Genomic DNA, 13,315 nt, shown 5'->3' with positions numbered 1-13,315 from the left:
CAACAAGAGCTCAGATGAGCCCTGGACACAGGATTTTTGTAGCACTGCCCATATATATAATTAATAAATAGAACCACTCGTCTGGTAGGCAAAAAAAAATAAAACAGCCAACCCAAAAACATTAAAAGCTATTTTTCCATATAGACGTTTTATTTTTTTTAAGCCAATTCATAAAATTCCATTGGTGGCATTTAGCTACATAAATCAAAACCTAGGCTTTATTTTGGCTCGGAAGCAGCACAAACATGCCCTTGTATTCATATCACAAAATGTGCCAAATACTGAATATTTTCACTGGCTATTCATGGACGCACATATGCTTAACCAACCCACAATTACATGTTAATTATTACACCGCTATACTTCGTGACAAAATAAATAATAATAATAATAATAATAATAATAATATAATAATAATAATAATAATAATAATAATAAATATTCAACAAAAAGCTCCTAAGAGAAAGATAATTGACGGTTTTGGGCACTGTATGCAGTTTTCATTATATAGTAAGAGAAATTGTAAGGAGTGAAATGTGGCATGCCTATTGCAGACACTGTATAGAACAATTCAGAAAACATATCTTTGTATACATTTTAGAAGCATAAATTCTTATTTCACATTTCATACAAAGTTATTCCACATTCTCCATCTCTATTTTTGTATTTATTATTGCCTTTTTAGGAAGAGTATTAAGAGGGACTAGATATGCACACAAACACAAAAAATAAGTCATTTTAGTATTAGGCCATAATGTTTATTCAGTAGTGTGTTTCAAATTATAGATACAATACTGTCTGTTTCTGTAAGACTACACAAGTTGCCATAACAATTGCTTGTGCTTATAAACTGCCAGCAAAAATCTTACACTCTGCAATACATAAAGCACAATTTAGAATGGTAGGCACTTCAGGAGGCTTAAAACATTTGTAAGTATGTATTTTTAAGCAGCTGGATTCCAAATTATCAGTCTGTAATCAAACCTTTTAATAGAAAGGAAGGATATTAAAAGTGGCCGAAGGTATCTGCAGCAACTTTTAGAATACTGTAAGTCTTTGGGTTTGCTTAGGCTTTTCTGTCAGTAGCTTAGATCAAATATTCTATCCTGAAGATCGTCAAAGTAAAGAAACAACTACACAGTTTGCAGAGTCAAGACCAGTTTGTTCAGTACAAAGATGCTGCTGTTGAAAATCTGACTGAAACTACATTAAGAAACGAAGTAGTAAGACATTCCCAATCTTGACTATTTCATACAAAGCAAAAGCCAGTTTACAAAGTACCTAGGAAAAAATAAAAAAAATAAAAAATACTACATTTACACTTACTGCTATCTTATTTGGAGACAAAATTGCACCACGAAAACTACAGAAAGGCAATTTTAAACATTTTAAAAACAGATAAATTAATGAAGTACATCTTGTCGATCAACCTCACATGCTATGACTTATAATTAAAAGATAGATACACAACAATTATATTCAATTATTCCCATCGTCTTTTTACATATACTGCTTTATTAAAGACTAGTCTGTGAAAAACAATGGCTTCATTAGACAACTCCACTGCTTCTCAGTTACAAATTAAAGTTTTTTTTTGTTTTGTTTTCCAGCCTTTTAAAGAATACATGAAATATTTAATTACACTGGGATTCGCCATAAAACTGCCTTGTTGGCTTCTTTTTTTTATAGAAAAAAGGTCTTCATTACTCTAAACAAAAGCTTGTTTTTTTTTTTAAATTAATTTGTTTTTTTTTTGTTTTTTTTAAAGTTCATTGATCTCAAATCAGACTCGCCATAATGTTTATGCATAAAATTCCTTGGTAGGTGCCTTCTGATAGGCAGCGCTGGACGGTTTGCGTTCCCCAAGGTCATAGCTGCCTTCATCCTTCTTCCTCATGCGGTACACCAGCAGTACGATCAGGAAGATTGCAAACAGGAACCCAATCACTCCACCAGCAATTACAGCTGTAGGACAAAACAAGGATCAAGGTAGAACAGGGATGCAAAGACTTCATTGCATAACATTTTGATCAAATCCTGGTTTTACAATGATGTTAATAAAGACACACCTGAGCTTGTTACCTGTACACCAGGGGTCTCAAACCCTGGTCCTGGGGAGCCCCTATCTAGCAGGTTTTATAGGTATCTATGTCATCAATGGCTAAAGATTTGGTACACCTGTTAATCTTGGCCAATTAAGCCAATAATTGATGCAATTATTTAACAGAGCTATGTTGAAATGAAAACCAGAAGACCCAGTAGATCTCCAGGACCAGGGTTGAAGACCCCTGGTGTATAGGTAACAAGCTCAGGTGTGTCTTTATTAAAATCATTGTAAAACCAGCCCTGAAGGTTGACTTACACACTCATGGAATTTAAACCAGAATTGCAAATTGTGGCGAATGTAAAAAAATGCTTAAATGCACAAAAACCCCAGAAGAACATGTCCGTGAACATAAGGATTTTGTTGTTGAAGACAGCAAAAGGAAAGAAGGTACAAGTACTGTGAAGTTAGTATGCATACATTTGTCTACAACACAAGTATGACTTCTTTAGCGTTCTTAACTGAATAACACAGGCTTAATTATAAACGCTTCACAGATAAAACTTTAAAAGGACACTTTTGTCCACCTTGTTTACACATTCTCTGTGCGGTCTTGACATTAAAACCGCACTTCTAAATCAACTGTAAATTCCACTGGGAAAGCTAATGTTACTTAAGCATTAGGGCTGTGTACGCACCATTCAGTGCAGCACAAAACAAATGGTAATGTGTCTCCTGTGGGTACAATAATCATCACAGGAGTACACTATCTTGTGAGCTCACTGAAAAAGAGGTTAAGACTTCTAGCCATTAAGTGAAAGTGTGGTTCTTTTGTGGTTCAGATAATAAAATCCAACTTATGTACCACAAATATATGTTATATATAGGAATACAAAAAGCAAGTAGAAACTTGAATAGAAATCACATTCCCTTTTCTAGTGTACAGACCATCAGTGTGTGTGTGTTAAATAACGACTGCACTTATCAGAAACCAGTAGCAGTCTGTTATCAATTAGAAATCCAAGAAGCTAAGACGATTTCTGAAAAACCATACTGTTCTGTGAAATACTGTTTTGTGACACAGGTAGGAAGATGACAGCCAAGAATTTTTTTTTGCAAGTACTGCAAGTGCTTTGTGAAAATGTAAATATAATATAATATAAAATATACCTTGACAATCATATACCTTAAGGTGGTAAGTTCTGAAGCCCAGGACTGGGTGCTGGGTTAGTGCCAGTGTGGAGCCCTGGAGTTTTTTCACATACCTGCCAATACTTCTGTTCTCTGGAAGAGGCTTTCTGACTGGATCTCTGCAGACACATCTGTGTCCACACCACTGCCAGATACCTTTGGCTTACTAGTTGCGCTCGTTAAATCCTCTATGTTTACATCTGTATCCATGACCAGAACTGGCGGCTATATGAAAAGGCAAAAAAAAATTAACATATGTAAACACCAAATTCCCCAAAAATATAAAAAAAAAAAAACATTATGAAGCGACAGTGCTTGTTACACTACAGTATTGCATTTAAAGTGTAGTATTAAAAATAAAGCCAAGAGAAGTAAGTACAGCATGCACTCATACACATGGATTAAACCAATTTGGTCTTTTACTATTCTGATTAAATCACGTATCACACATTTAACCTCAAAATGGTGTGCAGTTTACACTACAGATCAGATACAATACTGTCATTGAAGATCTATGTATGCACCGATAACTTGGAAACAAAGAAAAAAAGCTCTATTGTACATAAACTGACCAGTTTCAGCAAGTTAGCACACTATCTTTATATTGGCAATTGGTTTCAGCAATATCTTTGGTTTTAAAACACCACAAATATGTACACAGTAACAAGTACCGTAAAAAAACGTGTATAAGTCGATTTTCTAGGCATATTTGCAGGGCCCTTAAAAGGGGGAGCAACTAATACACCTGTGGTATGTAGAATATTGAACTGTACCAGCGCTACAATGCAATCACTACAGCCACGGTTAGGGCTCAGACGAACTTAACTGTCAACAACCCAACTAATTTGTTCAGGATCTACAGCATTCGGGTCATGTTGCTAGGTAGAAACACAAAACCCCTGTTCTAAAAGTGAGATGAAACCCTCACTGTAATATTTTACAGCACTGTGAAAATGTCTTTTAAAAAGAGCCTGCGGGAGGGGGGAGGGGGGGGATAAATACATAACTGATTTAATAAATAATAGACATGGTTAAAAAGAAGCTACTGCAGGCTGAACGCAGATATCGCCCTGAACAGGTGAATATGTTCAGAGAAATACGTGGACGGCATGAAAGTAGCAAAGAAACAATGTACTGTGTTAAAACTAATATCTAACTTCTCGGTTTATAATTCATATATTCTATATTGTGTGTAAAAATGAGCGTTTGTAATTATTTTTAAGTTCATTGAATTAAGTGGACTTACCTTAACTTAGGCAAGCTTGGTTAAAACTTTTTAGTTTGCATTGCAGCAGCGCGTCCTAACTGGTGCCGTGTTCGTGAGGGGCAGCATTGCTTAGAGGTCACCATGTTTGAGGCACAGTTAAAGCCTTGGCTTTACCATATTACAGCTAAACAAGGCGCAGCTAATTTTCAGATACCATATTCTAGGTAATGGGAATTATCTGGGACTTAACCAATGGGGAGGGAAGCCTTGCTGGTTTTAAAATCAGTGAATAAAATGAATCACATGGGTAATGTGATTTTTAGCCATTGTTATTTATATTGCTGTTATTTATTATTCATGTATGGGATTTTAGAATATCAATGTTAAGATTTAAGTATATTTGAATATAATGGATTAGTCCTGGGCGCGGGTTATCCAGTCTCAGGTATATAAGACTGGGCTAGGCTCAGTAAAGGGGGAGAAGTTAACTGAGAAGGTTGTGTTTAAGCTGTGCTTGCTGTTGAAAGTGAACCACTGGTTGCTGAAGCCAGGTTATTTATTTCAAGCCTGTATAGGATAAGGTTTTGTTTATTGTATTGTATTTTATTTCTTTTTGCACAAGTCATTTTATCCACTATTCAGCGTTAAGTGCAATAACAATAAAAGACATTTCCACTTTTGGATAAATCCAGTTGTTTGTCTCCGAGTTCCTGCAACTTTCCCATCAGACCCTGGGTTGCCCTAACACTAATAAAGTTTTAATTTGCTACTCTCAATACCCTTACTCATTTTGAACGTTAAACATAAGGATTTCAGACTCTTGACTGACCTCTCAAACACCACAGCTATACTGCTTCACTGTTAACACAATAGCTGTCAGTCTATGAATTTCCTTATTCCCACCCTTCAAAGTCATTAATTTGTCAACATTCAGACTGAACCCGCCCCTGGGATCTGTAGCAAAATGCTATTGGTTAGAAAGCCGAGTAATACACTTTTCGAATCTTCTTGTTCGTCGTAACTGCAGTGCTAGAATAATGCAGGTGACTTGGACTGGATAAAGTAGGACAGTTAGAAAAATGCTACTCAACAGGTTTGAAATTCCATGTTGTTGAATTTGCCGAAATACATGTTAATCCCAATGCTGAAAAAACAGTATGACTGAAGATGAAACAAAAGACAAAACGTAAAATGGTGAAAGAAAAGAGACCACACAGGAGGAGGTAAGTGTTTAGGGCCCGATCTAGAAAACATTGTTTGAATGGAATACTTTTCATGACTTTAATACATAGCGTAACTTGTTCTACATGTCAGTGCAATGCAGTGATACACTTGTAAAACGTTGCAAACAAGGGTTATTTCAAAACTAAACCTCTGTATCTTTCTTTACTTATCGGTGTTGAGCATGTAGGAAAAAATAAATTGAAAAAAAAAGAGTACTTTAAAAACACAAAAAAGTGTTTTCTTAAAATTGAAGGGGGGAGAGCGACTTTTACGCCAGTGCGACCTATAAAATGATTTTTACGGTAGGTATACAGTAACAAGTAGGTATACAGTACCTCGGTTCTGGCAGGAACCTTAGGCAGCATTCGGGCTTTGGCTGTAGATGTCTCAGCTTTCTGTGTGAATACTTTTGCCGAGTCCCTGGTTGGTTGTGCTTCTGGAAACATATTCGTTTTCACAATGACTGACTCCTCAGTTTCCACATCGAGACCTAAAAACCACACCGAAAACATTGTAATTGTTGTTTTAACAGTCAGCACAACAGTATGTTATTCCTATAAAGTGTTTCAGAATATGTATTTCATTGCATGCACATCAAATTAAAGAAAATCTTACCCGAGCCTGACCCAGAATTAAAATCATCATCATCTACTGGGTAATCCCCGGACCCATCCTCAAGATACAAATCCTTTTCGTCAGGAGAAGTTTGACCCTGTGAAGCTGCCACTGTCTAAAAAAGCAAAACAAACAAAAAAAAAAAACAAAAAAAAAAATACATAAAACAACTTGAAAAGGCCTAAAATAGAAAAACATCAAAATCAACAGCACTTTTGAGATTAAAATTGCCTGAATTAAGCACCAGCAATGTAAATGTCAATGTTTATTTTTTATTTAAAATTACATTTAGCACAAGGATGTGGACAAACACACCGGTCTTCATACTGACACTGAAAACTAGATGAAATGTTGAAACACTTGTTTAGTTTTGAGAGATGAAGAATGTAAAAGGCAGCTACTCTGCTGTGTTTTGCCGATTCTGGTTGAGTGAGTAAAGCTACATGAGTAAACTCAGAGGCATGCATGTAAATGGTTCATAACCCAATATCTTTTTCTACTAGCTCACTGCCCCTAGCTCTGTGTTGAATACCTTGACAAAGCGTTCAAATTGTACGGCAGCAAGCATGGAAACCCTATTCTGAGCTGTCCAAGCTGATGATGTTTTTAATACAGCTTGTGTTTTTCAAATCTTTACAAAAGCTGCTGTAATCAGATCGGACAGGAGGCTCTTCAAAACATGCCACAGTCAACAGCTTGTATTGATTCTTTTCCAGTTTGGCTGTTTTGCAGATAACCCTGCTGCTAAGCACCCAGATTCAATTGTCCACTCTATGCCTATAAAACATAAAAGGATTCAGGAAAAAGAAAGAGACATACTTTCTTCAAAGCATTAAAAAAAACCCACAAAAACACAAATCGAGGTATGTGGTCCACAGAGCACTAAAGGACGAGATAATTAAAAAAAGATACTTCAGATAGCCGAGGGGAACAGCAGATTCCTATATAAAAGGCATTACCATTACAGCTCTCTGGTCAAACAACAAATGTGTTGAAGCCATTGAAGTTATTTTGTAATAAATCTTCAAAGTAACACAAAAACTAGAAATTGGAAGTTTTGTGAAAAACAAAGCATCTTTTGTAGCACAAATGAAGGGATATGTCAGAGCTGATTTATGGAAAAGGTGAAAAATGTGTATCATAGATAAGTCCAGGTTAAAAACAATGTGGTCTGCAATGGAAGACACTGTCTAAAAGCAAGTTGTCAGTTATATAGTCAGAAGCTAAAATAATGTGGCACTGAAAAAAAGCTAATGTTCGCTTGATACCACCTTAATTGAGCTTTATTGAGAGAATCATACAATACAACTTTGTACCAATTATGAAATGATCTACATTTCTATCTATCAAAACATGTGGTATGTATCACTGACATGGCTATTTATAAAATTATATATATATATATATATATATATATATATATATATATATATATATATATATATATATATATATATATATATATATATATACACACACACACACACACACACACACAGTACCAGTCAAAAGTTTGAATACACCTGCTTGAAACCAGGTTTTTCATGATTATCTATGCTTTTAACTGTATAAACTTGTCTATAAACACTTCATATTTCATTATATGATACGTGTACTTATATAAGCTGATAATCATAAGTGAACTGCATTCAAAGATTTAATTTTTAAATGAAAATGTAAATCTTGTCAATTTCAATGAAATGGTCACCCAACGCAAAGGGATTTCAGTCTGAAGCCCAAGTCAGTTAAAAGTTTCAAATGTGTATAAGATGGTGTTAGGACACTGGCCTAAGTAAAAAAGTGTCTTTGTTAGATGTTCTCTGAGTTAACTAGCATATTACCTAATTAATCTTTTGTCAACAATTATTGTTAACAGTTGAGGGTCCATGATTACTATAAACATGGGTAGCATAGGCACAAGTTTGTCATTCCTGAATGTAAGAGATCAGAAAATGGCAAAATACACTCAGTTAAGCAAAGAAAAAACTTTAAATTACTTTAAGAAATGAAGGTCAATCTTTAAGACAAATCTCAAGAACTTTGCAAGTGTCTGTAACTGCTGTGGCCAAGACCATCAAACGATCTGAAGAAACTGGCACTCATGAGGACCGAACAAGGTCAGGCAGGCCAGGGGTGACCTCACAATCAGAGAACAAGTTAATTTGAGAAACAAGTCTGCGAAACCGGCAATTAACTGCCCCTGAAATACAAGCTCAGCTAAATGCTATTAGAAGTACAGATGTTTCAACATCAACTGTTCAGAGGAGATTGTGTGAAGCTGGCTTAACTGGAAGAATTGCTGCAAAGAAACCATTGTTAAGAATGCAGAATAAGAGGAAGAGACTTGCCTGGGCCAAAAAACACAGAAACCGGAAGTTTGAGGATTGGAAGTCTGTTTTATGGACCGATGAGTCAAACTTGGAAATATTTGGGTCCAACCACCGAGTGTATATAAGAAGCAGACAGGGTGAGCGCATGAGTTCTGCATGTGTGGTTCCCACTGTCAAGCATGGAGGAGGCAGTGTCATGGTCTGGGGTTGCTTTGCTGGTGACAAAGTTGGTGAGCTTTACCAAGTCCATGGCAAGCTCAATCAGCATGACTACTACAGCATACTTCAGAGGCATGCCATTCCATCAGGATTAGGGCTAGTAGGGCAGATCTTCAGCAAGCTAATGACCCTAAACACACCTCAAAGTTGTGCAAAACTATCTGGCGAAGAAGGAAAGTGAAAAAGACAGCTCAATCTAATGACCTGGCCTGCCAAGTCTCCAGACCTCAATCTCGTAGAACTTTTATGGGATGAACTGGACAGAAGAGTCAAAGCAAAGCTACCCACAAGTGCCCTACATCTCTGGGAATTGCTGCAGAAGAGCTGGGAAGACAAGTATTTACAGAAAGGTATACGACATAAAACATTGTCAATTATGAAAAAAAAAAAAAAAAAAACAGTTTCCAGCAAGTGCACTCAAACTTTTGCCTGGTACTGTATATACCCGTCTGTGAATGGGTAATGCACCTAAGAAAATCAAATACAGATGTGTTCCAAACATCATGGCAATAACTAAAAATTTCATAGAAAACATTTTACACTAGTCTTGAACTATCTAATGCAAGGTATCATTAGGTAGTCCAAGATTAGTAATAAACCAGGATCTGTGCAACGAGCTCTACAATCAGTGTACAGTCTCTAGACACAAGAAACGTACAAAGTTACATAACCTTAATATGGCAAAATAAGGACCAAGGTCATGCCTGCCAACACATCTAACATGCGGTGTTGATTTAACTCTGCAAACATGAAGTCACCATCTCAAATGGTTTCTGAAGATACAGTATGCAGCTTTGACACTTTGGCGACGGCAAAAAAAAAAGGCAGGGTTCTGGCATGACACCCTTGATAGAACTGACAGAATCAAATACATCTGGTTCACTTCATGAAAGGGGTTACCAATGTATGGTTTGTAAACTTGTGTTCCAAAATAATAAAAGAAAAAGAAAACAGGGTTACGGTTAGAAATATAAATCAATAAGGATTATAGGTTTAAATAAAGAAAATTTGAATAAATATCTTGTCCCAATATAAAAAATGAAAAAAAGTACTTTTTTTTTTTTTTTTTTTTTTTTTTAAGGGGGGGAGGGGGGGGGGGGGGGGGGGGATGCGATATACTAAAAATCACTGTTTTAAATGCCCATCTCCACCATCATTTATTTTCCTGACTCGGGTGTTTTTGAAAGTTAAAAACCTGCATCAATTATTGTAAACACCATCTATTGTTTTTGTTTAATAAACCTTTCAAAGAAATAAGCTGTAAAAACAAAATCACATCTGCTGCATCACAGCCCACTTCCTGGGGTTACGACTTCCTAGGGCAGTGAAGCAAATACTTTAAACCGTGTCTAAATGCCCAAACCGCATTCACAGCAATCCTCTACAGTAACCGAGCGAACAGGCGGCAACTTAGCTCACACAATACCCTGGTACCCCTGACTAGATAACTGTCTCCTCTTTTAAAAATATGCTCAGGATTTTTATGAACAATTCATCTCACAATTTCAGGGGTACCCTAAATATAATGAATTTACTACTGTAACAATGTTGAATGATTGGGTGATGCATTTGGTCTACATTTTAACCTAAAAAAACAAAATTCCTGAGTGGTGCCTGCCAAGACTGGGGCAACATTGAATGTAGTGTTGTCCTGGGCAGTCCTTTGCCAGAAACCTATTTTCGATGGGTAAAATTTAGAGAATTTTTGAAAAATGCTAGAAAAATCTAGTCCTTAAAAATCTACTGGTCCCTCTTAGAAATACTTGTCCCCTCCCAGTAAAACTACACAGACACAAAGTAGAATAACTTGTAGGATTTTGGATTTATTTAACAGTGAACACAAATCAATCAATTACAGGTATGCATGCCATGAATGGTAAATACAAAACCATATATGGGCATGTAAGCCTTTCTTCCAGCGCATAAAAAACAAGTCAGAAGAGACACCTTTGTGATTAAGAGGGGCGGATCTAGCCTTGTAGCTTCACTAAATACATCGGACCACAAATTGTTATAAATTACATGTTTTTTTCTAATCCGTCAATACCTTAGCGACTATAGTGTTTTTATTTTTTTTTTTTAAAGATTGCTTCATTTACATGTCAGGTTCATGTATTAAGAAAGCAGTATCACTTATTTGCTCATTTACAAAAAATGTAAATAAGACCTTAAGTTTAAAAGTTTAGTCTGTGCGTTGCCAGTCTCTGAGGGAGCCATTTCTTGGTTTCTTTGTAACCAATGGAAGATCAGCTTCTTCCACAGCTAGCCAATCAGAAGTGATAGGGGTGGGACGTAAACACTTCTGCAATTCAGTTTTCAGAAACTTCTGTGGCTCTCTATAAATATACCCAGAGTGTCTTTCTAGCAACAGAACGAACACAAATAAAAACTAAATTGTCCGACTAGCAAAGTTTAAAGGCAAAACTTGTTGTCCCTCACACCAATCTTATTGTCCCGGGCGTTGGGCAATACAAATTGCACACCCCTGTACCTAGTCATTGTGCAAAGCATTCTCCAGCAAGGCTTAGTACAGACGTATAATATGCAACCATTACCATATGGATATTTCCCTCCTAAAGACCCAAAACCTGAATAAAGTACACCAAAAGCTGCTCAGTGAGCCTGTGGCACAGTCATGACCCACCCCCGAGGGTACAAGAGGACTGCGCTCACAGATCTCAGCATCATTTTTCCTTCAAGCATGCTGCAATTATAGACGCAGCAACCTTGAAGGTTAATAGTTACAATTCTATTTCAGGGAACCAGGGTTATGATAATAACCTAATGTTACCTTTAGTTTACGAAAAATAACCATTACCATACGGGTGTACCAAAGTCGTCGCAAGGGCAATATTGCAGAATGACTGGAATGCTACACAACTATGCGGAGAGGCTGCCTTGTGTGTTACCATAAGGAACCCTAGTAACAGTAGCTAACCTGACACAAATGCACTTTACCAATTGTAAAACAAATGTATTGCTGTCAAGCACAATACAGTACTAAGTTACTCTTTGTATTCATTTTCTGAAGTAAATGCAACAAGTAAACAACACATGTTCATTGTTGTTATAAATACAACAAGTAAACAATAGCTGTTAATTTAACATACAATTATAACAGTTTAAATATAGGCCCTGTGTCTTGTTCTAGTAGTTTACAATAGCTTACCTGTAGTATCTATTATTATCTGTATCTAAACGATATCAGCCTATATGGACAGACAATCAGCAGCAATTATATTAATTATCCCCCCCTAATTGAGATGTTATTTCTCATATATATATATATATATATATATATATGAGAAATAACATCTCAATTAGGGGGGGATAATATATGCGCAAATTGTATGTGTAAAGTGAAATGTGAAGTTGTGAGCAAACATTCAGTCCCTGGGTAGTTGAATGAAGTGTAAGAAAATGTATAGGTATATTTGGATTTCTTCATCACACACACAGGTTCCCTCTCATTTTGCCGATGTTGCTGCATTTACATTAAACACAGAACTGAAGAAGCAGAGGGACTATAGCTAGTGAAACTTATGTCAGTTAGTCAGGGTGGGGTTGTTGAGCGTTGTGCAGATTTGTTTTGTAATGCAACGCAAATGTCACCAACAGAGCATGTAATAATTGAAATGAAAATAGCCTGCTGATGCGTTACTTGATGTTACGCAAGTATCACTGGCAGTGCACTGGGAAAAATCTCAGTTTATCTAGGAAAAAGGTAATCAGTCCAACAAAAAAAAAATCTAAACAAACTGCCAGGCCCTAACTAACAGGAATGCATTCATATAAACAGAAAATCTTCAAAATAGTATCTGTCAACCTTCCCTAATATACAGTGCAATCATGCAGATTGACAGATAACCTACGGAAAGCGTGCTTTCTCTTATGCCTTGCCGGTGTCACGGGAAATAAGTTAGCGTTAGCCTTTCTACGCATGCGCGAATCTTAGACCTTAAAAAGGCAAGGTTCTCTGTTCAAAAATTACAGGATGCCATTTGTAATTTTTTTTTTTTGAGAAATGAAAGTTTTGCATTGCAGACAGTAATTTGTTTAAATATGTTGTCATCTTATTTATCTAAGTATTGCAGACAGTATGCTTTTTTAAATGTTACATTTATCAATGTAAATTTATGTTTCATTTATATTACAAATACATTTTATCTTCAGGAAATTGCTCGCTGTATTTTAGTTTTTTTTTTTTTTTTTTTTTTTTTTTAACAAATATTTTAAAAACATTACTTTGGTCGGTATAATTTATGTCTATGCATTGTTAAAATGACTACTTGCGAAATGTGTATTTCCTTTTAAAAATGTTGTTAGTGGACATGTCCAGCAAATAAGTGTTTAATAAGTGTTTAAGGCCACTTTAACAGATGTTATTTTCATGGTAAATTGCTCGGTGACTTTGAAGCTTTTCAATAAATTGAGTGGGAAAGTGGGTACAAACACTTTTCTTCATGTAGAGAATAATGTTTTTGA

At 36.0% G+C, this 13,315-nt stretch overlaps 1 protein-coding gene across 1 annotated transcript in view; it reads right to left on the bottom strand.

Annotated features, from left to right (window-relative positions):
• Nucleotides 1–742: 742 nt before the first annotated feature.
• LOC121313226 (syndecan-2-like) overlaps nucleotides 743–13,315 on the bottom strand; it is a 59,583-nt gene continuing 47,010 nt past the window's right edge. Inside the window, exons 2-5 of the mRNA XM_041245554.1 lie at nucleotides 6,282–6,396; nucleotides 6,002–6,156; nucleotides 3,310–3,460; nucleotides 743–1,965 (exon numbers count right to left, since the gene is read on the bottom strand). Coding sequence (XP_041101488.1) covers nucleotides 1,802–1,965; nucleotides 3,310–3,460; nucleotides 6,002–6,156; nucleotides 6,282–6,396 — 585 coding nt within the window. The 3' untranslated portion in view covers nucleotides 743–1,801. The remainder of the gene's footprint in view (nucleotides 1,966–3,309; nucleotides 3,461–6,001; nucleotides 6,157–6,281; nucleotides 6,397–13,315) is intronic.

Source organism: Polyodon spathula, chromosome 3 (assembly GCF_017654505.1).
Source record: "Polyodon spathula isolate WHYD16114869_AA chromosome 3, ASM1765450v1, whole genome shotgun sequence".
NCBI lineage: Eukaryota > Metazoa > Chordata > Actinopteri > Acipenseriformes > Polyodontidae > Polyodon > Polyodon spathula.
Note: the sequence above shows the minus strand (reverse complement) of the source record. Positions and strands in the feature narration are given on the sequence as shown.